Consider the following 26,253-nt stretch of genomic DNA (forward strand, 5'->3'; position numbering starts at 1 on the left):
TCAGTATATGGAGATGGAGTAAGTGGATAGCAAAGTATGATATAATCTGTTATGAATTTGGGTTTATTATGAAGAAGTCAAAGGGGAAGGGGGGGTGAGGGGGGTTAGGGAGGAGGGGGGGGAAAGGGGGAAAAATTTGTATTTGAAAAACTTTTTCAATAAAAAAAAAAAAGAGAATCTATCAGTTGCTGCCCTTATATTGTCTTCCAGCAATGCTCTGAGGACAGGACAGCTCATAAACCTTGGTAGATTATAAATTGACAATCAAAGGAATATAAATCACCAGCATATTTTTCTAGCAACTCAAGAACGAATATTACCTTTGCTACCGGTTCAGAACTGTGAGCGCACAGGTGGCACTTCTGCACCTGCGCAGAACCATCTGCGCATGCGCAGAGCGTCCGTGATGACGTCCGGGCGGATGGGCGGAGCCTCCCACTGCCGCCACTATCAGTTTGCCCGAACCGGGATGAACCGGTAGAAACTCACCACTGGAATATTCATTAATACAATTGTGAGGAACAGCCTCATAATCCCCCCCCCCAATTTATTGATGAGATGAATGTAGATTTGGAATACACATTGTTAAAGAGGACATGGAAAGATTTGCTAACTCTGCTTTACTAAAAATAGTAAAGGTTGTCTGAAAGAGCTTAATATACAATAGTTATTCATGTTCTAATCTATTTTTTTTTAAAGTCCATTTATAAAAAATGAGGGTAATGTCTGAATCAAAAGGATTTTGGTGGGGTAGCATTATGTGGCTATTACAGATAACATTAAGGTTTTGTTTAAGTACTGTATTTCCTAACAATAGGAAAATATAGAAGGAATTCCTGCCTGTTAGACATTTCTATAGGACCACTATTCACCTGAGATTCAGGGTCTGCACTTAAAAATTGGCTATATGATGGACAGAGTACCACAGTGCCATTCTTTTGAATCTGTGTGTGACATTAGGTTGTATCTGCCATTTTAGGTTCCAAAGATTTCAGGGATATTTTATGCAATGTCTCAGCACAGACAGCAAAGGGCCCATTAATAAGCCAGGAGCATGATTGATAGTTTTCTAACTATCTGTTTAGGACCTATTCTGTAAGCATACATATTCACTATTCACATGCACATGTCAGATCTAGCAAAAAGGAAGAAAAGTGAAAAACAAGGGCATAAACAGAGAGTGCCCTTGTCTTTTACTTGCTAGGTCAATGCAAAGGAGGTGGGAGATTCCAAAGAGCATTTTATACAGAAAAATTCCCACACCTAATTTCCATCTCACATTCTGTGGGTCTTGATACCTCTGCTGATCTTTGCATCAAGTATTAGTTCACACTTCGTGCTGCCGGATGTATTTTCCTTTTGATGCTTTCATTTCTTTTTTTAAAGTCTTGTTTATCATTCCTGGTCTTGAGATCATGATAAATACTTCCTTTAGCTTGTTTCTATTTAACAGCTCTAAATAGGACAGGTTAATGGTTTAGTCCAGTGGTGGGATTCAAATAATTTAACAAGCGGTTCGCCCACGGTCAGATTGGCCGTCATGGGAGGTGTGGCTCATCCCCATCCTCAAGCTCTGCTGCACATGCAGGACAAGTCTCCTGCGACAGCCACCCTGACCCTGGGAGAACCGCAGGAGTGAAATCCAGCAGGTTCTGACAGGTTCTGAAGAACCGGTAGTGGAAATTTTGAGTAGTTCGGAGAACCAGCAAATACCACCTCTGGCTAGCACCCGAGTGGGGAGGGAATGGAGATTTTGCAGTATCCTTCCCCTGCTATGCGCACCAAGCCACACCATGCCCACCAAGCCACGCCCACAGAACCAGTAGTAAAAAAATTTGGATTTCACCACTGGAGAACTGGTTGTTAAATTACACCCCCCTCATCAAAGTGGATCCTGGGTGCTGCGCTGCAATGGAGAAATGGGAAACAGAGTGGCTGGCATGAAGGAAAGAGGAGGAGCAAGGAAAAGAGGGAAAGTGGCCTTCTCCTTCCCTTGTGCTGGCCGCTCCATTGCTCATTTCTCCATTGCAGCACAGCCCCCAGGATCCATTTTGATAGTGGGGGTGGGGGTGTAATTTAACAACTGGTTCGTCGAAACTGGTGCAAACCAGCTGAAGCTGACCACTGGTTTAGTCTCTATTCTTCAGCTTTCTTATCTTGTTTGCTCCTCCCCCCTTTTCTGATTAGTTAGTAATACAAGGATACATACAGAGAATAGAGAAGAAAACTGTTGAAGAGCAAGAAAACAAAGATAAATAAAAAGAATGTATATCATTTGCCAATCTTCACACATATACAAAAACACACATCACTACTAAGACCATTGCCTGGATTCCTTTCCTTAGGAGAAATCAATTGAGATTTATGGCATTTCTCTATAAAAGATGTATGTACATAAATAATCAATAGCTTATTCTTTAGAGGAATATTTACAAGGAACAAGAAACCACTTTGGTAAAAAACAATGATTGAAAATAGGAATGAAAGTGAGGTTAGAATTCATATGGACCCTAGATTATATAGTTCATTAGCTGCAAGTAAGGAAGATTTGAAGAACTCATTAAGGAAGTAAAAATGAAAATTTAAAAATCCAGGTTAAGGTTAAATATTAAGACTGAGGGAATGTTATTCTGCCCACTTTGTGAACTCACAGCTGATGGCAAAGAAATGAAGGTAGTACAAAGTTTTGTGTTTTTGGACTGCAAAGAAGATGAAAACAGATATATGCTGTAGAACTAGAGAGGATATGAACACTAGAAGAAAAGCAGTGACAGAAAAAATAATCAGCTAAGGTCAGCGTTAAAGTGTTAAAGCAACGATCTTTCCAGTGGTAATTTATAACTCTAGGAAGCTGGTCATTAAGAAACAATGAAAGAAAAAAGATAAACACTTCTGCATTTGGACATGTTTACTAAGGATACAAGAACATTAAATAAAAGCTGATTTTTCTGTTTTGGTAATGATTAGCGAGCAAAACCCCACATACTTTGAGCTCATTATATGAACAAATGTTGGACTAGAAAAAAATAATGTATTTGACAAGTTTCAGGAAAGTAAAAGATGAAGAATCCACTGGATAAAGTAGATGGAAGTATAGGAACAAAACTCCATCTGGTTCAGTTCCAAGCCAGGAAAAAGGCACTGGAAATAAAATGGAGGCTGATTGGAAAGAAGGATTCTGTTTATTGATGAGCAGAACCACCAATGGCATGTGGTCCTGGGGCAGCTGACTGAGTGGCTAAATGAGTGGATGGGTCTTTATAGGTTTCTGGGGTTTTGGTTTTGAAATGCTTTGGGGGATGTGCACTGTAGTGAGTCTGGTCTTTAGAATTTTGGGAAGGGGGGATGCAAATTTTAATCCCAACATTTGAAGCTGAAGGTGTTTTGTTTGTGAATAGATTGGCCCAGTCTTTCTTAATGGGCACAAAATATCCATCTCTAAAGACTTCAGACATCTGCTTTACTATAATATAATATAATATAAATGTTATGTTATGTTATGTTATGTTATGTTATGTTATGTTATGTTATGTTATGTTATGTTATGTTATGTTATGTTATGTTATGTTATGTTATGTTATGTTATGTTATGTTTCTACCTCTTGTAATATTCCCCAAAATATTTCATTCTCTAGAAATGCTTCCCACTGAAGCATAGTTTCAAATTATTGCCAGGAGCAGGTTAAATCTGAATGCTTAACCCTGTAGCACCTAAGTAACAATAAACAGAGGTTGTATATAAGATGCCAGGCCACATTGTTAATAGCTCAATAATTTTATAAAATCCCTTGAAATTTATATATGTTTAGGCAAACTATTCTGGATAAGCAAAAGCAATATTATGCAAAGCACAGAAAAAGCAAGAAACAGTGAGCAAAAACTAAAGGCAGGAAATAAGAGAAAATAAAACATTCATTATGCCTATCCATACCTTTCTGTTTTGCAAACTATCTTCTTTCTACTGTGCTCATGTACAGATTCATACATAGTTTTTTTATTTTTGAAACTTCTTAGCTAACTTGAGATGCCTAACTTTCACTTCCACTTCATATAACAAAGGCAGAAGTATTTTTTTTCTGTTAAGAAAAAAAAATCATTCTTGACAGACCACATATTACTGCTGTCTTCCTAACAGTGTTAACGTGTCATTTTCCCATCAGATTTCCAGGGTAACCAGTGATGGCAGGAATTGCAGGCACAAAGCCAGTTGGCTGTCTTTTTGTCAAATTTTAGAACCAACTGTTTATAATAACTGGCTAAGCCATCCCTCTCCCTTTAGGGCAAAGGGATGCCACCTTTCATTAACATATGTTTAGGCATGTTCCAGCCACAGTAGATTCCTACTTTGGTGGGGTGGAACAGAGTTGAGGGAATAAAATTATCTCTAATTCTTTTACCTTTGTTTGTATTATGTGCAGAAGTAACCCAATGCAGCACAAGAGAAGAACCCCTGCACTTACCACACAGATTGGATTCATACAACATGGGTGGATATCATGTGGTTGGATTTATAGTTTAGTTGTTGCATGAGTAGAACCAACAAAGCGAGAGCCAGCATGTTTAGTGATGAAGATTTTAAACTAAGATAAGAGATCTATGTTGAAATGTATTCCCTGCCATGAAAGTTTTCTGAGGGTCTCTGGAATTTATTTATTTATTTATTTGTTATTCATATTTCTATGCCGCCCACTCTCCGAGGACTCTGGGCAACTTACACCAAAGACAGTATACTAAATAGTATATTGCCCCCCAACAATCGGGGTCCTCATTTTACCCACCTCGGAAGGATGGAAGGCTGAGTCAACCTTGAGCAGGTGAGATTTGATCCGCTGATCTGCTGAACTAGCAGTCAGCTGAAGTAGCTGCAGTACTTCACCCTAACCACTGCGCCACCTCAGCTCGTTAATAATCCCTCTGTCTCAGCCCATGAGACAGTGTGGAGCAGAGCTGGACCAGGAGCATGGAGCCTGAGATTTTAGTCCACTCTGGGCAATTTTGCATCAATCCTTTCCTCTCAGTCGAACTTCTCTCCTAGAGATGTTGGCGTGGGGAAAAATAAACAAACAAGAGGAAGACTGCTTTGAGCTCCTGGAAGAAATATGTACATCAGACAACTAAATATCTCTTTCCAATCAGAGACTTAATGAACTGAACTGCTGGAGTTTGTGGAAATCTTTATAAAAATTACTTTTTTCCAAATATTTTTAAAACATTAATCAGAGAGAAATCACTTAGGGAATTCAGAATATCCTTTCCTGATTGAAAGTTTCCAAGTAAAGATTGGACAAATGTCAACATGAATACTTTGAAGAGAGATAATTTATCTTAGCAAATAAATGCATAGTGTATATTACTCCCAAGTTGATGAGAAATGCTGAATTATTAAAATAAGCTTAAATTGTTTTAAAGTGATTAAAAAGAAATGAAAATGAGTTAAAATTAGAGCCGAGTGATTTAATTTCCTGATAGCTTGCCAGGAGTTTCAGTTACTTTAAAGTGAGTCTATTTATCTCTTTTGAATAATGTACAGCCATGACATGAATGCTGGGCAAGGCATGCTCAGCTGTTCTCTTCCATCTGATTGTCCTAGAAGGGTGAGCCATGTTCTGCATCATAATTTATTTTCATAAGTCGAGTCAGTACAGTGAGATGTACCTCAGAAAAGCCAGATACATCATATGTGGCATTTCTAAGGATACAGAAGAAATATTCAGGACCATGGGGCAATCAAAAGCTGCAAGTTGATTTTAACTGCTATAACTATTCTTTGGCCTGCTTCAAAAATGTTTTTTTCTGAAAAACAAGCACCTAGAACTTATTATATAAATTAAAATTTGAATAGATAAGCAGATGACAGCCAACTCACAATCTATGTGTAAAACAGAACATTCTAGGCTTATCTTCATAATAATAATAATATAATGAGCAAGACAAAACTATTATTACCAACTCTGCACAAAATGGCACATAAGTCAGGAGAAAAGAAACATAAAAATTAAAAAAGTTTGAAACAGTCTGTATATTCAGTTGTAACCTGGAAATATGTACAGTTTGAGTGGGACCAGTTTAGATACAACATTTAAATGTTTGCGGAAATGTTATTGACACCAATATAAAATGGCTGCCATTATAGGTCTGCTAAATCACAAGCATACATTGCAAAGACTGAAAAACAATTTGCCAAATAATTTTGGGGGCCTACAGTTTTGTGCTGTAAATGAAACTCATTTCAGAGAAGGCAGTCCACTAAGGATAGATGGCTTTGCCCAAGATCCTGAATCTGTGTCAGAGCTGAGACTGAATCTCACCCGTATCCTTCTCTTCTTCAGGATCACCCAGCCCCTCTTCCCCTCCTTTCCTTAATTTCCCAGATATGATCTCCAGTTACAAGATGCGGAATTATAAGTAGGGCCATCAGAGAAATGAGAAAGCCTTCCTTCCACTTTCCTCCTCTGGAAGTCTGCTGTTGGGGCCTGGAGTGAGTTGCCTATGCAGCAGGGCTGTGTCTTAGTTCATTCTTTATTGTCTCTTTTCACACCACAATCACTGGTTTCTCCTCTCATTTTTGTCCCAGTTGACTTGTTGCTTCCCTGATTTTTGCTCATGTCTGCTGATCATTTGAGGTTTTTTTCTGTATTATATTCAGCTTTATATTTTGCTACCATGCATTATTGACAGAGCAAAGGGGAGAGTACAACAAAATTGAGGAGTGTCTAAGTAACACACAATTTGATTTCAGAAATAATCTTGGTACACGAGATACCCTATTCAGCATTCAAATTCTTGTACAGCGCTGTAGAGATGCCAATCATAGTGTTTACATGTGCTTCATCAATTTTGAAAAAGCATTTGATAAAATAAGACACAGCAAACTATTACAAATCCTGAGACAAGTGGGACTAGATGACAAAGACATCCGAATAATAAAGAATCTATATTGGCATCAGGTAGCAAATGTGAGATTAGGTCAAAAATACTCAGATGATGCAGAAATATGAAGAGAGGTCAGACAGGGCTGTATTCTGTCTCTGCTGTTGTTTAATATCTACTCTGAGTCAATTTTCAACGAAGCACTGGAAAACATTGATGCTGGCCTCAAAGTAAATGGTGTTTCCCGCCTGGGAAAGCAAAGGGAAATAATCAACGCCATTAAAAAGCGAAAGTTAAAATATTTTGAACATGAGATGCAATACCCAGAAAAATATGGCATCCTTCATTTAATTCTCCAGGGAAAGATTGAAGGCAAACAAGGTCCAGGCAAAAGAAGAACATCATGGGGTCAAAACTTAAGGGACTGGTTTGGACAAAACTCAGCAGCACTTTTTCATGCGGCTGTTGACAAAAATAGGATTGCCAACATGATCGCCAATGCCTGATGATGGCTATGGCAGAAGAAGAAGAAGAAGAAGAAGAAGAAGAAGAAGAAGAAGAAGAAGAAGAAGAAGAAGAAGAAGAAGAAGAAGAAGAAGAAGAAGAAGAAGAAGAAGAAGAAGAAGAAGAAGAAGAAGAAGAAAGGGGGAGTAGCAGATATGAATATGCCAAGATGCATCCTGCAAGCCCACCTTAGGCCAGATCCAGAATAATCAAACCCATTTCATTTGCAACACATTCAAAATTTGAAATTAGTATGTCTCTTTCATTTCTTGGCCTTTTGGCTAAGATCAAATGTAGTGTATCCCTTTTCCCGAACAAGAAACAGCTATTAAGCGGGAGAGCTTTCATCCAAATCAAGTACTTATTTTTGTGAAGAAAGAGATATGGTCAATTGTAATGAGATTTAATTAAATATTATTTATTTGTATCTTTACTTGTTTAAAAAACCTCATAATTTAGTAATAATATTGATAAAATGGTTAACAAATAACCAAACAAATACCACTAAAATCAATAAAACCAGTAAGAACAGGGTAAGCAACATCATCCATCCTGTTAGTTCTGGAAGAGCTCAGCAATTTATAAATCCACAATGAACAGGCAGGGATTAGCCTGGCCTTTTATGATGGGGGATATGCCCTATTTGGGGCAGCGTCATAGAGAAAGCTCAGGCTCTGTGTTTAATGTACATCTTCTAATGAGGCCTCCTCAGCATTTAAGGATATTAAAGGAAGAGGTACAGATAGTCCTCAATTTATGATCACAATGGAGCCCAAAATTTATGTTGCTAAGTGAAAAATTTGTTGTGAATTTTGCCCCATTTTTTGACTTTTTTTGCCACATTTGTTAAGTGACTCATTGCAGTTGTAAATTAGTAGCATGGTTGTTAAGTGAATCTGGTTTCCCCATTGACTTTTCTTGCTAGAAGGTCGCAAAAGATCATCATGTGACCTCCGGACACTGCAAGAGTCATAAATGTGAGTCAAGCATCTGAATGTCAAACATGTGACCATGGGCTTGCTACAATGGTCATAAGTATGAAAATGGTCATAAGTCACCTTTTTCAGTACTGTTGTAACTTTGAAAGTCACTAAATGAACTGTTGTAAATCGAGGACTACCTGTATTCCTTCAAATGCATAGGTCAATATCATGCTGAGTCATCAGCATGCAAGCAGGATCTTGCCTCATATTGTGCACTGTTCCCTCCTAATAGTTTGAAATGAATGCATACCCTAGTGAAAATTCATAAGATCCCATGGCATACTTGTAAATAGGATCAAGCAGAAATGACATTTTAATAAAACAGGGTTTTTTCCAGTAGCATAAAAAGCTATAAAGAAGTCTAGAATAATCAATAGGAGTGCATTTCCTTGGTCTCTATTTTTCTAAAATAGGCCATTTTTCTAAACTTGGGGTTAAAGTTAGATTTTATTTTAAAACTGAGCATGCATGGAATATTGCTTACTATGAACAGGAGAATTAAGTAGGCTTTTCAAAATTATTTTTGGCTCAGCTGAACTTCTGTCCTTTATTTCTAAATTTGAGAAACCAGCCCAAGAACCTTCACTGTTCCAACTATTTCATTCTGCAATGGCAAATGAAAATGAGGGAACTCTTACTCTGAGATTACCCTAAGAGACTATTTTGGTTATTGCAATATTGGGGATGAGGAACTATTTTCCAAATCCCAATAATTTTTGTATGCATTTATATAAATTGAATTTGGTCCATACAATATATAATTTGTGTCCTCATATGCCACATATCCATGTCCTTTCTCAGAACTTCCTCCAAATGCTACTCTGTACAACAAATGTTGAGGTTGATCTCTCCCTGTGTCCTTCTGTTAAGAAAGGTCTTGCCAAGTACTAGAGCAGTGGTTCTCAACCTAGTAATGCCGCAACTCTTTAATACAGTTCCTCATGTTGTGGTGACCCCCTATAGGGCGGCCCCTTGAAGCCCCGTGGTAAGAATTTAAACAGTTTTTTCCTCTAGCCATCAGCTGGGACTCAGGAGGCAGCAATAGATTGGGAGTGGGCAGGGTAAGCGAACGGCCGGCGATCCCACAGAGCAGAGAGTGAGGATGAGTGAAGGCATGGGGGGGGCGAGAGAGGCCTTTGGCGACCCCTGTGAAATAGCCGTTCGACCCCCAAAGGGGTCGCGACCCCCAGGTTGAGAACTGCTGTACTAGAGGATAGATATGAAAGTTGGAGACAGGCATAGGGTGCCTTCTGTAACACATCCGCTAAAGAGGAAAATGCTTAAATGCTTACACTGAAAACGGTCATAAAATTTTTGCAGTATCTTATTTATTTATTTATTTATTTTATTTTATTGAATTTCTATACCGCCCTACTCCCGAAGGACTCAGGGCGGTGCACAGCCATAAAATAAAACACATAGATATACAAAATTTAAAATCAAATAAAATGAATTAAATAAATTTGGCTGAATTAGTACCCATAATTTAAGATACCCATTTTTTAAAATACATTAAGAATTTAAAAATTTAAAATTTACACTTAAAAGGGAGAAGATTTAGGCGAGGCCAGATTGATGAAATAAAAACGTCTTCAACTCGCGGCGGAAGGTGCGCAGATCCGGAATCCTCCGTATCTCTGGGGGGAGCTCATTCCAGATCGTCGGTGCCCCCACAGAGAAGGCTCTCCCCCTAGGGGCCGACAGCCAACATTGTTTGGCCGATGGCACCTGGAGGAGCCCCTCTCTGTGGGAGTGTACTGGTCGGTGGGAGGCTGTTAATGGTAGTAGGCGGTCCCGTAAGTAACCAGGTCCTAAGCCATGGAGCGCTTTAAAGGTGGTAACCAGAACCTTGAAGCGTCCCCGGAAGACCACCGGGAGCCAGTGCAGCTCGCGCAGGAGAGGTGTTACATGGGAGCTCCATGTCGCTCCCATAACCACCCGCGCGGCCGCACTCTGCGCCAGTTGGAGCCTCCGGGTGCACCTCAAGGGGAGCCCCATGTAGAGAGCGTTACACTAGTCCAGACAAGAGGTGACGAGGGCATGAGTGACTGTGTGTAACGAGTCCCGATCTAGAAAGGGACGCAACTGGCGAATCAGGCGAACCTGATGAAAAATCCTCCCAGTCACGGCCGTCAAGTGCTCTTCTAAAGACAGCCGTGAGTCCAGGAGGACGCCCAAGTTACGAGCCCTTTCCGTGGGGGCCAATGATTCGCCCCCAATAGCCAGCGATGGCGCCAGCTGACTATATCGGGACGTCGGAAACCACAGCCACTCGGTCTTGGATGGGTTGAGCCTGAGCCCGTTTCTCCCCATCCAGATCCGTACGGCCTCCAGGCACTGGGACATCACTTCAAGGGCATCGTTGGGGTGGTCCGGGGTGGAGATGTACAGCTGGGTGTCGTCAGCGTACAGATGGTACTTCACCCCGAAACCACGGATGATCTCGCCCAGCGGCTTTACATAAATGTTGAACAGAAGGGGCGAGAGAACCGACCCCTGCGGCACCCCACATATAAGGGGCCTCGGGGTCGATCTCTGCCCCCCTGTCAACACAGACTGCGACCGGTCAGAGAGAAAGGAGGAGAACCACCGTAACACGGTGCCTCCCACCCCCAACCCTTCCAGCCGGTGCAGCATGATACCATGGTCGATGGTATCAAAAGCTGCTGAGAGGTCTAACAGGACCAGGACAGAGGAACAGCCCCTGTCCCGAGCCCTCCAGAGATCATCAACCAACGCGACCAATGCTGTTTCCGTGCTGTACCCGGGCCTGAAGCCCAACTGGAACGGATCTAGATACGACGCTTCATCCAGGTACTGGGGTAGCTGTCGCGCAACCACACTCTCAACAACCTTCGCAACGAAGCAAAGGTTGGAGACTGGACGATGATTAGCCAATACTGCCGGGTCCAGGGAAGGCTTCTTGAGGAGACGCCTTACCACCGCCTCTTTCAAGGCGGCGGGAAAGACACCCTCACCCAACGAAGCATTTATAATCCCCTGGAGCCAGCCTCGCGTCACCTCCCGGGAAGCCAGCACTAACCAGGAGGGACACGGGTCCAACAAACATGTGGTCGCGTTCAATCTACCCAGAATCCTGTCCACGTCATCTGGGGTCACAGGATCAAACTCATCCCAGATAACAGTCTCAAGACCTGTCTCCGTTACCCTCGCTGGATCTATCCCGTCAGAGTCCAGACCTGCCCGAATCTGAGTGATTTTGTCATACAGATACTGAACAAAATCCTCGGCTCTTCCCTCCAAGGGGTCCTCCCGCGCTTCCTGGTGGAGCAGGGAGCGGGTCACCCTAAACAGGGTGGCCGGGCGATTATCTGATGACGCAATAAGAGCAGTAAAATGAGTACATTTTGCTGCTTTTATCGCCACTAGGTAACTCCTAATATGAGATCTTACCAGTGTTCGGTCAGATTCAGAAAGACTAGCCTTCCAACAGCTCTCTAGGCGTCTTTTCCGGCGCTTCATCTCCCTCAGCTCCTCGGTGAACCAAGGAGCCAGGCGAGATCGGCGCCGGGTCAGAGGCCGCAAAGGCACGACTCGATCCAGGGCTCCAGCAGCCGCCCTGTCCCAGGCGGCCACTAGGTCCCCAGATGAGGCGTGAGCCAGAACCTCCGGGATTGGCCCAAGCTCTGTCTGGAACCTATCAGGTTCCATCAGGCGCCTGGGGCGGTACCATTTTACCGGTTCCGCCTCCCTGCAGCGGGCTGCCGCGGTTCGAAGGTCAAGGCGAAGGAGCGAGTGATCTGACCATGACAAGGGCTCGATGACTATATCCCCTATCTCGAGATCACTCAACCACTGTCCAGAGACAAAAACCAAGTCCAGTGTGTTTCCCCCCCTGTGCGTAGAGCCATGAATTAATTGGGTCAGGTATATACGACAGTAGATGTTGTATATATGAAGCATCGCCCAAAACCAGCTCACATTTTTATGATTGTACAACTACTCTAAACTTCTATAAACATGAACAAATAAATTCCAAATTATCTTGTTAGCATAAAATTCATTTTGATCCTATCATTTTAGTGATGGAATATTCATTTTCTATCTGCACTGACAAGATAAGAGAAATTGGGTAACAGAGAAAGCTATTGGTGTTCATGAAGTTTTGTCTCACAGAAGGCCTCCCTGAAAAATCAGATAGGAAGCAAAATTAGATGAGTTAATTATACACTATTGTTAGGATAGATTAACAGAATCTTGCAAGTCTGGTGGAACAAATTTCCCACTGCCACTTTAAACCAAGTGATCAATTAGAGCAGATCTTTTCTAAATTTCTTTCTCTGATTGTTAATCCACTGGAGGCTCCTCTTTCTCTTCTCTGTTTTTTTCCTAGACAGCACCTCTTCCCCTCATCCCACAAAGTTCCCACATAATCCATTTCACTCTGATACTGGCTGCCAGAGTAGGGTATTGTTGAGGCTGCTAGGTGGTGAGCAAAATCATATTTTCAAGATGACCTTCATCAGAAATAAAACAGATGCGAAGTTGTATAAGAAATACCTAAGCTAAAAAAAATCCAGGAAATTTCTGCCATTTTTCGCTCAGTTACAGCAGTTTTTGACTCCATATGGAAAGACTAAGATTTATTGCTGGATACCAATTGTAAAAATCCACCTGAATTGAGATGATTGGCAGTGTAACAGTCAGATCCAGCAAGTTGAATGGCAACAATGCATAGGATGAATGCATCACCGCAAGTCGGTAAAGGAATGTAAAGAAAAATCTCTAATGTCATATTGCCTTAGTTGCTGACATGCCACCTGTTTTTTTTTACATTTCTTCTGTCAGGATAGGGATGGACAAACCTCCAAGGTGAGGATCATCCGGATTTTTTTTTCTGTATCTCCATCAGATCACAAAGTATTTGTATTTAGGGTAGGATCAAATCAGGAAACAGACACTCTGTTTATTCAGATTATTATTACTATAGATTTTAGGGATTACTGAGAAAAAGCATGAGAAACTCAAAGTAATCCCACCTTGATTTTGTTGAGGCAGATTTTAATTAGGTATAAAATGGTGCAGAGAGAAAATCTGACAGGCTTTCAGGATTGATGTCAGCCGTTTGAGGTAATCGACGTCAACAAATAGACAAGGCAGCAATTCAAAGAATGTTTTTTATATGTGGAAAATAGTATCGGAGAATCTTAAAAGCCTGTCAGAGTTTCCATTTGCCCCATTTTATACCAAATAGAATCAAGGCAGTTTTACCTTGAGTTTCTTTCTCACACTTTCCAAGACTGAGTAGCTTTTTCTCCTCTTTAATGGTTCGTCCATTCCTTTACCAAAGTCACCTCTATATTGCTTTACACATAATTATGTCCTAACGATTTATGACTGAAAATAACTGGCACAATAATTTACTGCCATTCCTGATTACAGAACCTTGTCTTACTTTAATATGCTGATTCAAATTAGAACAGGAAAATTTAAAAAAAAAAAAACACATACAGCTATGAAGGCAAAGAGAATTATGATAATCATGACAAGATTCGTTACTTTGTGATTCAGAATAGTACAATATTTAATGTTTGGTTATGGCCATTTTAGAACAAAAGAAATTAACCTTAAGAGGAAGAAAAACCCAATTTTTAAAACTTAAATTTAATATACAAAGTGTATATTCCTGGTTTCTGTTATTAATTACAAAGTAGATAGAATCCCTGGACTTTGTGTCTTAGGTAAGTGAATGCCAGGGGGAAAAAATCTAAATTACATCAGATGCCTTTATTCTATTCAGAAGTGTGGAAACTTGTGAGAAACAGTCTGCCTTATTTTAACCCCAGCTATGAGAGGAGGATGGGAAGTGGAGCAAGTGTTTGACAGTTGACAATGTCCATCACCCTGTTTAGTGATGATGCCTGGGGGGTAAAAATAGCGAGAATGACCTCATGGCTTTTAGCAGCAATACTGAAGAGACAAAAGAGCAGCTTTAAAAGGCCAGCAGAGTTGCAGTCAAAGGACCTGGACTCTTAAGGTTTTGATTCTGCTCCAGAAGGGAGCTACTCTACTCCTTCTCTCTCTCTCTCTCTCTCTTTATGGAGAGCTGGGAGTTAAAAACAGTACGTGACATGCCCTGCTCTCCAGGACTGGATGCTGCTATCAAGCACTTGGACCAACCATATGCAGGTACCCATTTCCTTTGTGCCCTGAACTTAGCAAGCTTTTTCTCTTTCTGTATTTTTGTTTCATAGGGATGTTTGCCTGAGGAAGGAAACTGAATTAGGAAAAAAATAATAATTAGGAAAAAGTCGGATGAACAGAGCCAACAGTGGGTTGGAAGCTGCTTTGAACCAATGTATTGTGCAGTCCCTAGTTTCTTTCAAGAGAACAAGAATTTATCATGATAATATTACAGCTATTTCCACCACTGATGCTGTTTTCAAATGGCTGCTCTGGGAAAATAATGCTGAAGTGTCTGAATCATTAGTCTGTAATGGAAAAGGTTTGTTTTGCTAGAAATGTTACACTATTCTTCTTTCCATCCTACTTCCTGCTTTCCATGATAACGAGGGCTGTTATTATTATTAGCATTTGATTATAAAATAAACTATAAAACAAGGCAGCTTTTCCATCCTCATTTCTTCGACTTCTTAAGTGGAAGCATGGTAGTAACTGAAGGCAAATGCTTACCAGTGTTTTATTGTCATCTAACCACTGCTGTGCCAATATGAGACTGCTAAAGAGAGGTTTTGCAACATCTCATCAATGTACAATTTAAAAAATCGTAGGGCAATTTAAAAAATCAGAGTTATAATACAGGAAGCACTGCTCACTTGAAACTTCCATAGTACTGTACTTCTATATTGGGGAAGGTGGATATTCTTTTTTTGATAGATATATTTTAATAATTTAATAGAAGTATTTCTACTTAGACTAGAAAACCTCCAAAGTCCCTTCCAACCCTATTATTCTATGCTATTATTCTACTCCTATTCTCATTAGGAATATAGAGAATTATTAGTACTTTTTCTACCTCCATTTCAATGGATTATTATGTCACTCTCCTTGACTCTCAATCTGTTTAATAGCAGAACTGATAACATCCCAGTATCAACATTTATCTAAAAGAGTGGAGATGCCAGGAATGTTGTATAGACCCTTCAAATCTTAGCAAATCCCAAAATACTTCTGAGCTGAGGGCCTGCAAAGGGACTTGGATCAGACATGTCAAACTCAGATTTGGCCCATGATGTGGTTAGATCTGGCCTGTGGGGCTACCCTGGAGTCAGCAAGGGGCCAGCCCCCACTGCCTCTGTCCTGGCCCAGCCCAGCCGCACACTCCCCCTGTAAGCACACATGGGGGACGGCAAGCATGTGGGCGCTGGTGTCCCTGGTGAAAGGAAAGTGCTTTCCCACACAGGGGCAGGGTCAGTCCCCAGTGAAAGGAAGCGCTCATGAGCTGCAGGCATGTGGTCAGCCTATAGGGTGTCAGACAGTGCTGTCTTGCCCCACAGGCTGACCGCATTCTGGCCTGGATGACTGCCACAAAGTTGTTGTAGATCAATAGGTAATAGAGCCCCAGCAGCCACACCTGCCACCAGCACCTCCACCGCTTCTATGGCCTGCTCACTGGCCTGACCTTGCCCACTGGCCCTGCAGCCCACAAGCACTTCCCTTCTATCAGGATGGCCCAAACCCTACCTCATGCCCCTGTGTGGGAAAGCCATGGCTATCGGCAGTGCTGCCACATTCTCCTCCTCCCCTCGTCCCTTCCTGGGTGTGAAGGAAGGAAGGAAGGAAGGAAGGAAGGAAGGAAGGAAGGAAGGAAGGAAGGAAGGAAGGAGGGAGATGGTAATGAGAAGGAGGGAGGGAGGGAGGGAGGAATGAGAGGGAGGGAAGGTCTGAGGGAAGTCCTGCCTTAGCACTTGGCCACCAGCAGCCCTGCTGCCCTTTCGCCATCCCCTTGTCCCCTCCTCCTGGCCTCTTCTAGTTGTCTCCCATCCTATCGCTGAGGATGCTTTGTTTCAAAGCCAGGCCTCCTCGTATGGAGAGGGAGTGGGCCTCCCTCTGACCCATGCACTTTGCTCTTCCACACCCACTATGAGCAACCTGGCCACTGAGAGCGAGCACAGCATCAGGAGCCTCGAGGACGAGGTAAGCTCAGCTAGTCGCCCCCTTGGGGAAGCGGGGCTGGGCTGGGCTGCACTGCAGAGCCCCAGTGCCCCGGAACTTGAGAGCCAGGCTGGGTGCTTGCCCTCTGCTGCCCAGGGCTTTGAACAGTGTGTGCCACTGTCCGAGGGTCCTCCGCAAGGCTTTCTTGGATGAGGCGTTGGAATTCACCCTGGTCTCACCTTCCTCCATTGGAGACTTCTGGATCCCGCCTCCCAGTCTTGCCTGGACCCTCACAGGAGGCAGAGGATGGCGCTCCTGCATGTGGAAATGCAGAGGAGAAAGTTTGCAGGAAGAAGGTTCCTCTGAGTCCAACTTCTGCCTTGACGGATCTCTGGAGAGATGAAGGAGTGGAGGGGGAGCTGTGTGAGGGAAAGCTGCCCCAACAAGACAGCATCCTTATCACACACAATTGAAAATGGGGATTCGAGAAGGGCCAGCCTCCCTTGTGCAGGACCGGGCAGCACTGCTTCTCTGCCTCCTCCTCTTGCTCTCCAGAGATCTGTCAAGGCAGAAGTTGGACTTGGAGGAAACTGCTTCCTGCAAACTTTCTTCTTCGCGCTTCCACATGCAGCAGCATCGTCCTCCGCTTCCTGCTTTGCTGGGACAGGGAAATGCCAATGATGTCTGGGATTGGGAGAAGAATGTCTCCTTAGTCATGCTGTTTGCACGCACACACACACTCACTATTCCAAGCTTGGAGACTTTTATTCACATCTGAGTTTGCAAACTGCCAATCATGCCTTGGTTTGGGGAAAAGGCCCTCTCCTTCATCTCTGGATAAAAGCCCCCAAACTTAGAATGTGTGTACGTGTTTATGTGAGTGAGCGCATGTATGCGCTTGGCTGCCAGCAGTTTGGGGAGGCACGAGGAGCTTGTGGGGCACCAAATTGTCCCCATTTCGAGTTAGCTGGTGCAACTTGTTCCATCCCGACCCAGCTGGCCCAAGTCAGCCATGCCCAGTGAGTGGCGGCAAGCTGGCCATCCCACTCAGCCACCTAGTCATGGCAACCTGGCTGTTATCACCCAGCCACACCTACCCAGCCATGCCCACCTGGCCTCTGTGAGTCATCATAGTCTTACATGCAACTGGCCTTTTAAGAGCAACCATAATGCTGATGTGGCCCTCAATGAAATTGAGTTTGACACCCCTGGCTTATAAAAAGCCTAACAGTGCAACTAGGAGCTAACTAAGCTAACTCTTTTCTTTTTGATGTATTAGGGCTCTATTTCCCCTTGTAGGTTTCTTTCCAACAGGTGTAAACTGGTATCTTTCACCTGATGGACCTTGATGTTATAAAGTGTAATCATTTCTGCATATATTAAATAGCTATCAAGAATTTACTAGCTTGAATTTTATTGGGTCAGGTCTAAGTTTCAGTTGCTCAATCATAAAGGCTCTCTGGAATTTACTGCCAAAGATTTCCTTTCCTCTATCAAAGTACTATGACATTCTTGCATTCCTTTGTTAGAAGAATGCAACCTTGAGGATTATTAATTTGGGAGCCAAGAACATTCCTTGTCATCGGTAAGGCTATTTTGCCTTACCGATGCTACAAATGTGCTTCCATGTAGATTTCTTTATAGAACCCTGATTGTGCTTTTGTTGTTGTTCTTTACAGAGCTTAATCGTGGTGACAGCATGCAAGAAAAAAACATGAAGGAAGCCAAAACCAAATGCAGAACCATTGCGTCCCTGTTGACAGATGCCCCCAACCCCCACTCCAAGGGAGTTCTGATGTTTAAAAAACGCAGGCAGAGAGCTAAGAAATATACTCTAGTCAGTTTTGGGAGTGTGGAAGAAGACCGCTGCTATGATGAAGAGGATGGAGTCTTCCCAACTAGTGAGTCAGAATTTGATGAAGAAGGCTTCTCTGATGCTCGAAGTTTAACCAATCACTCAGATGGAGGCAACGCCTACCTTGACATTGAGAAGCCCAAAGGCCATCCTGCACAGGAGCAGGCCCAGCTACAGCAAGGGTTGAGTGAAGCCTCAGGGAGAGGAGCACAATTATTTGAGCAGCAGAGGCAGAAAACTGGGAAGCAGATGTTGGAAAATATGTCTGCCCAGAAACCAGAGGCAGAGCTCCCAAATTCAACCATTCAGTCTACATACAGCATGATGGGTATTGAAGCACCAATGCCATGGAAAGCGGAAAAGACGCCCCTAAGTGTCCATTTAGAATCTGCACAAGTTTCAAGTGAGCTGCCACCACCTAATCCTGCTCAGCTCCAGTCTCCATCCGTTATCTTTGGAGAGGGAGCCCAGATATCTTCAAATACCTCAGGCATCTTCAACAGGTCTGCTCGGCCTTTCACTCCTGGCTTTTCTGGGCAACGTCCTATGACATCATCTGTTATGTTTAGACCTTTAGTGCTTAAAAAAAGTAGTGAGAGGGTAGGTGACCAGAGAACAGCTGCCCCTCCTGTTTCCACTGTTTTTTCAGGAACAGTCCTTCCTGCTCCTCCATCATCAGAGCAATCTAAAGGCACAGCAAGTACATCTGTGTCTCTGTATATCCCAACTACACCATCAGTACAGACAGCAGCAGGTGCAAAATCAGCAGAAGTTAAATCACTTTCCAGAGCAGGTAGAACCTCCACTGCTTCTATATTTCTCTCGTCCTCTTCTAGACCAGCTGTGGATGCAGTCATAGCTACATCTACCGTATTACCTTCTCCACAAATCCAGGATTTTGCATCTTCTCCTTTTTATGTTACTCCAGTTCCACAGCCCCTCAATCAACCCTCAATCCAGCAATTTGCCAGTAATGTCTCTGCTATTCCACGACCTGCTTCTGAGCCCTTGGCCTCCAGGGAGCAGAGGGTTGCAGTTCCAGCTCCCAGAACAGGTATCTTGCAGGAGGCCCGCCGCCGAAGCAGCAAGAAACCCATGTTCAAATCTGTAGAAGAGAAGAAAAAGAATTCCCCAAACCCAGAGTTATTATCCCTTGTGCAGAATCTTGATGAAAAACCCAAAGGGGACCACCAAGGAGCAGGATTTGAGTCAGGCCCTGAGGAAGATGTTCTCAGTCTGGGAGCAGAAGCCTGCAACTTTATGCAGTTCTCAGGCCGGAAGTTCAAGACCCCACCTCCAGTAGCCCCTAAGCCTCAGCAGTCAAGCACCCCTAATGGAATGGTGAACGGCTCCTCTCCTGCACATGGCCTGTCTCATTTGAAGGGGAAAGGGGCAGAGCTTTTTGCTAAGCGGCAGAGCCGAATGGATAGGTTTGTGGTGGAGGCTGTACCAACATCAAAGCCAAGAACTCCATCTCCTGCACCTTCTCTTCCCTCTTCCTGGAAGTATTCACCAAATATTCGTGCCCCACCTCCCATAGCTTACAACCCATTACATTCCCCATTTTACCCATTGGCAGCTAGCAAATCCCAGGCCACAAAGGCAGAGAGCAAAATTAAAAAAGCACCAAGCCACAAATCAGGGATCAAAGTCATTGACTTCCTCAGACATCAACCATACCAGCTAAATTCTGCCATGTTCTGTTTTGGGGAGACTCCAAACACTGGTGTCCAGACCCCCACAAGTCCAACAGTTCAACAGTCCAGCTTGTCTTTCACACCGGCCAAGCAAGCCCCTGTGAAAACAACCAGGACCTATGAAATTCGTCGTTTTTCCACCCCTGTCCCAATGCCAATTTCAAGTGGTGTGGCTCCCACAGTGTTAGCTCCTCGTTCTGCCACAACATTGGATGAACCAGTTTGGAGAGCAGAAGTGACCTCAACTTCTGAGCCTGCGTCCCCAGGGCCATATCAGGGAGTTCCCCTCCAATATCAAAGTTCTCCTGAACTCAGTGAGATGAACAGAGGTGCTTCCTCCAGCTGGCCCAAATCATCCCTCAATTTCCAGGTAGCTAGACCCAGGTTTTCAGCATCCCAAACTGGAATGCAGGCACATATTTGGAGACCAGGATCTGGTCACCAGTGAAAGAGTTTTTTCTGTTCGTTTTAATATCTTCAATTTTGTAAGTGAGATTAGTTTTAGCTCACTGCTAATTGTGCTCTGAATTGCAAACTTAGGTTTGCTTCTGGGCAGTGTGCAAAATGGCCATAGGCACAAGCCGGATGTTTAAGCTAAATACTTGTCTTTGTGGTTCCCTTCTTCTGTTTAAACCTAATTCCTATAAATTAGATCAGTGAAGACAAACTGGAGACAAACTGCCTTTCTTCCTAAACCCAATCCCTCCGGTTTTTTGGGTTTGAAATTCTTCAACAGGATTCAACAGGGTTTTGTTTTGTTTTGTTTTGTTTTTTTGGAGCAGCAAAATAAAATAGTGAAGGTAGATAGCTTTTTCATTTACATGGCAGATGAATGAGACTCATCTTAAACAACAGGAAGCAATCATGAATAAATTTTACCTCTGGAGAATTAACAGCCTGCCTCCATCTAAGCCCAAAGGTGGACAAAGAAATAAAATTGCCAAGAGTGGGGTTTGGGTTTTTTTCCTTTATAGGGAAACATTCCCTCAGTTCCCCCACATTTTGCCCTTGGATTAGCATTCTGAGACAAACAGGGGACTCCAGTCTGCTTTGCAATTTAAATGTATGTATGTGTGCCTCTGGATCAGTCTTGGCTTCTGGCAGCTGCCTGGACAAGATTTTTTTTTTTTGCAAAGCTTTTCCGAAGTGGCTTACTATTACTTGTTTCTTAGGGCTGAGAAAGTTGGACTGGCTCAAGATCACCTGGCTCAGCTGGCTTCAGGCCTAAAGCAGGACTAGAACACAAGTCCATGGTGCTTTATAATTCTGCGGCCAATATTTATGGCTAAGATGTTTGACTGAGACCCAAATTCAAGGTCCTACTTAGCTCTAGACCTCTGGGTCAGTCATTATCTTTCGGGCTTCTTAAAGAGCTAAGGGAATGAGGAAATTAAGGGCAAAACATCATGTGTTCCATCATGAACTTGTAGAAGAAAGGAAGGCAAAAATACACACATTATATACAAATAAAGCAGAACATTTGAAAGGCACTGGTTCACATAAATGTATCTGCAACCTCAGCCTGTAATTACTAAATGGGACAGGAGCCAAAAACTAAATCCTTCCTTCTCAGAGTCTTAGCAAAAACTGTGCATGACTTTTAGGGCCAGGAAGAAAGACTGAAAGGGCTGGGAATGAAAAAGGCATAGAAATGATCTTCTAGGTTAAGCAGCTGTGATACAACCAGAAGACCTTAGTCTCCCTATCTTCTTATGACCCATTTTTTCCTAACTGCAAGAAAGATATAAATGTAGAAAGTTTACTCATCAGGTCTTTTCCTGGAAGCCATTTTCCATAAATCAGAAAAAATATTTTCTGGAGGCTTCTGAGAAAAAAAGAATAGGTTGAGAGAATTCACGGGAGCAAAACACGAAGTGTTGACTATTGAATTTGCTAAAATAAAGGATGGCATTCATCTCTTATTACGAGAGAGCAAGTAGAAGGGGGGAGGGAAGTATGAGCAAGTGTGAAAATTCATGAGGTAGGATTTGCATTCATATCTAAAATGATTGATTTAATCACTAAGCCAAAACATCAGCAAAAGTCCTTATAGGCTCTTGCAATTTAATTAAAGATAACAAGTGAGGAGAAGTTATTTTACAGCTACTTGAAATCTTTAAATGTACCCAGGTAGTGATGCTAGAAGCAAGAGGATATTAATCCCAGGATTACTCTGCATTCACTCAGTCCCTTGAAATTTTGTGATGGGGGTTGTATTAGGAGTGCAGTGCATAGGGGAAAACACTAAAAATATAATCTTACCCTGGGTCCTCCTTTGCCAGCAATCACATCTAGATCCTTGAGAATTTGGTGTCAAATACCCAACATTCAGTCCAATTTTAAATTAGCCCATTTACAGAAAATTTACATGAGCTAAAGTCAAAGGATTGGAGTGTGCAAATAGTGTATTTTATCTCGGATGTCAGGATCTTTCCTAGGCTGCATGGCTTGACATCAATCTAAACTGCAGTTCTTGAACTGGCTGTCTGAATAAGCTGCCAGAATTATTTATATTATTTTGACAGTTCTTGTTGCTATGAATGGGAAAGGAATTACATGTAACCTAGTTTATCTGGACCTTCATTCAGTGGATTTCATACTTTAGATACAACAGGTAAGATTTTAATTCAAATCTCTTCTTCAAAACCAATTTTGCCTAAAATTGTCCAGGCAATTGTTGCAAGGTATGCCATTAATGTAATCATATAGACAACAATTTTTTGAATTTTGCATCAATTTATACGTTTTGTGTGATTACACAAATCATAATGTAAAAAAATTCAGTTAGTTCTCCAAACAATGTAAATTAGTGCTAATGACATAAATTGGATTTAAGGGATAGTTGGATTTAATGGGCTACACATACACATCTGTTAAATAGCTTTATAGCTTTGTTTATGCAACATATTAAACTGGAAAACATGGTATTTGAGCATTTGCAAGCTGCCATATAACTAGGTCACAGCCTTTTAGCCCTTACCACTCTGTCCATGTTGGGTTTCCTATTGGGACTTCTAACAAACAGTTCTGATTTCTGAGATTCTAGAGCAGGATCTATTTCAGGTTCCATTGACACAGAGAGCCTGTGTTCAGAGAATTGAATAAAGAGCCATAGGCAATTAAGGACTTTGTAGTTTAGCCTATCATGCAGAGACAAAGGGCCTGAAGAAAGCTAAAGAACTGCCAGTTTAGGAAAACCTAATGCAATTGCCAAATCTCTTTGGGATGTTTTAAGAAAGAATCCTTGATGATGAGGCACCAAAAAGCCACCTAACTTTAATACCAAATAATATTTTCAATAGGCAGGAGAATTCTGGTAAGATTTTAAATAGGGAGGATGGTGGAATGAATTCCAAAAGAAATAGCAATTAGCATAGATTAACCAAGAATTTGTACTATCCAAGACTGAAACAAATGGAGATTAAATGGAGGAGACTTTGAGATCCAGTTTCTATAACCAAGTCCAAATTTTATAATGCAAAGTCGAGCATTGCTAGGACTCATTGCAACCTTTTGGATCTCATGGAGTGAAGTGTGACCATTCAGAATGAACACACCTCTCAGAGCAGAGAGTGTCTGTTGTGGGTCTCGAGAACTTTTCAGAACTGCTCAGAAATCAATTTTCAGTACAAGCCCTATTAAGAAAGTAAAGGATCTTACCATGGGAATATAGCAGCTGAGCTAGCCCTTTCCTCCCTCACTACTGAATTTTCTGTTAACTGGATAATAGATATGAAGTTGTGGTAGAAAACACTGCCAAAAGACGCACCAGCAGTCTTCAGCTAAGCCTCCGGGAAAGGGACAACTGCAGCTCTTCCAATCGCTGACTGAAGAACACTAAAAAGTGAATTTTTTACTTGGAATGCAAAAAGACACTTTGGAGGATTTTTGCATCTTTCTGATCATCACATTGGCTTTCTCCGCAACAAACTCAAAGAATGATCTTTGCTAGAGTGCTGTTTGTGACTCACAATGATGCTTCTCCTGCTTTTTCTGAAGAGTGACCATTTCATGTTGAAGAAAGGAACCTGCCAGCTGGAAGCTTCCCCCCCCCCAACTGTGTGAGGCTGAACTTCTGAAGTAATAATAGAACTGACACTGTCATTCAAGTTTTTTTTTCTTTCATTTGAAACTAAAAGTCACTTTCCAAATGCTTGTGCTGAGGAATAAATTTCTGATATGCACTTTAATTCTTCTCTGCGTTTGGCTTTTTCATTCTCATATTCCTATTATGCTAGAAAATAAAATGAGTACAGGTAATCTTTGATTTACAGCCACAATTGAGCCTGAAAATTCTGTTGCTAAGGGAGACATTCATTGAGTTTTGCCCCATTTTACGATAGTTCTTGCCACCATTGTTAAGTGAATTACTGCAGTTATTAGATTAGCTCTTAGGGATTGAAGTCTAAAACATATTCAATTATGCCAAGAAAATAATAAGGAAAACATTATAATTAGAGTTGCACAGCCACAGTGACAGCCACAGTACACCATGAACCATGAACCATTGTAATTTATGGGAGCTGGGTCTTCCAGATAAAAATTAAGAACAGCTTGAGATTTACAGTAGTTAGCTCTGAGGCTTGAAAATTATAAATCTGATGTACATTCTATATGAAATGTGAGACAGATTATTTTCTCTGATTATTGTTTGAGACTGATTATTATTGGAAGCCAAATAATCCCAAAGCAACATGAAAACTGAAACCTTGAAGTTAGATTAAACAATAAAACAGGAATGGCCCATGTTCATCTTTCTCTTATATAATCAGCGTGTTCTAGAATTTCATAATCTTCCTTCCTTGGCCTCTGAATATCAATCTATTTCCTTGAACTTTCTGGTGGAAAACAGGGAGCCACTACCCTGTTAATATAAGCTTCAGTTTTCCTCAACTTGCAACCGGATGCAGGCTGAAGCTCAAAGCCATAGGAATACATGGGAATTGCTATCAAATGCATAAACCCGTCGAACATACTTATGATTTATATGTGGAATTAAGGATAATCTCTTAATTTAAGATCACTTAACTCTGGGATGCATGAATGAATTTGATTATTGCTTTCCATTTCTTCCAATACAATAAAATACTGGAAAGAAATTCTGTGTAGGGGCTCAGAATTCTGTTACCAGCAGGGTAACTTTCTGACAATTGAACAGAACAAAACCAAAACTAGTGTGGGGGACCAGCTGAAAAAAGAAAGTTTAAATTAAAAATGGACCAATTACAGGTAGGTTCGGAGGAAATTCCCACCCCCTCCCATGCTTCCTTATGGAGGAGAGAGTTGGACTACTGCTTGAAATGTGGCTGACTGTTCCATTCTAACCTCTCCCAACTTTCTCCTGGCCAGATGATACAGAGCATGTAGTTCCTCTGCTTCGGGTCTTCCTGCTTCCACATGAAGGTGAGCCATGTGCTGCTTTAAGAGGGCAAGAATTTCCCTAGCCTGATGGGAGACAACCACTACCTGAGTTCTCCTCCTGTATCAATATCAATAACACTTAGACTTATATACCTCTCCACAATGCTTTACAGGCTCCCTGAGCAGTTTACATAGTTAGCATGTTGCCCCCAACAATCTGGGTCTTCATTTTACTGATCTCAGAAGGATGGAAGGCTGAGTCAGCCATGAATTGGTCAGGATTGAACTCTTGGCTGTGACCAGAGTTAGCCTGCAATTCTGTCTAGCCTGCAGTACTACATTCTAACCACTGCACCTCATGGCTCCTCAACTGCTCAAACACAAGTATTTCCCCCCCCCCCACCTTTGCTGGCACAAGCATGGCAGTTCAAGCCTATCTGCCAAGCCTATCATTCCATCTTACACATCTGCTTCTTTTCCAATTGGAACAATTCCTCTAGCAAGTCAACCCACCGGTCCTTTCATCTTGGCTGTTGGATTACCTGCCATGAAAGGCTGGCTTTTCTAATATAAATGGTCCTTGGTAAATAATGGCATTTGGGACTGAAATTTCCACCACTAAGCGATGGGAACATGAAGCCATTGAGCAATAGAAATTGCAGTCCCAATTGCCATAGTTAAGCAGATCACTCTGGGTTGTTAAGTGAGGACATTGTGTGATTACTTTTGTGACTCCTGTCGGCTTCCCCATTGACTTTGCTGGCAAAAAGGGTTGCAAATGGTGATCATGCGACTGCAGGATGCTGTGATGTCATAACTAAGCTGAGTGTCATGCCCCCAGATCATAATCACATGATTGTGGGATGCTGTGATGACTGGAACTTTATGAGTGTTCATAAATACCATT

At 42.1% G+C, this 26,253-nt stretch overlaps 1 protein-coding gene across 1 annotated transcript in view; it reads left to right on the plus strand.

The window, feature by feature from the left end:
- The window catches only part of SYNPO2L (synaptopodin 2 like), a 69,342-nt gene extending 45,167 nt beyond the window's left edge, over positions 1 to 24,175 (plus strand). The window contains exon 4 of the mRNA XM_034435278.2: positions 18,113 to 24,175. Coding sequence (XP_034291169.2) covers positions 18,113 to 20,433 — 2,321 coding nt within the window. The 3' untranslated portion in view covers positions 20,434 to 24,175. The remainder of the gene's footprint in view (positions 1 to 18,112) is intronic.
- Positions 24,176 to 26,253: the final 2,078 nt, after the last annotated feature.

Source organism: Pantherophis guttatus, chromosome 6 (genome assembly GCF_059756535.1).
Source record: "Pantherophis guttatus breed Tessera chromosome 6, ASM5975653v1, whole genome shotgun sequence".
NCBI lineage: Eukaryota > Metazoa > Chordata > Lepidosauria > Squamata > Colubridae > Pantherophis > Pantherophis guttatus.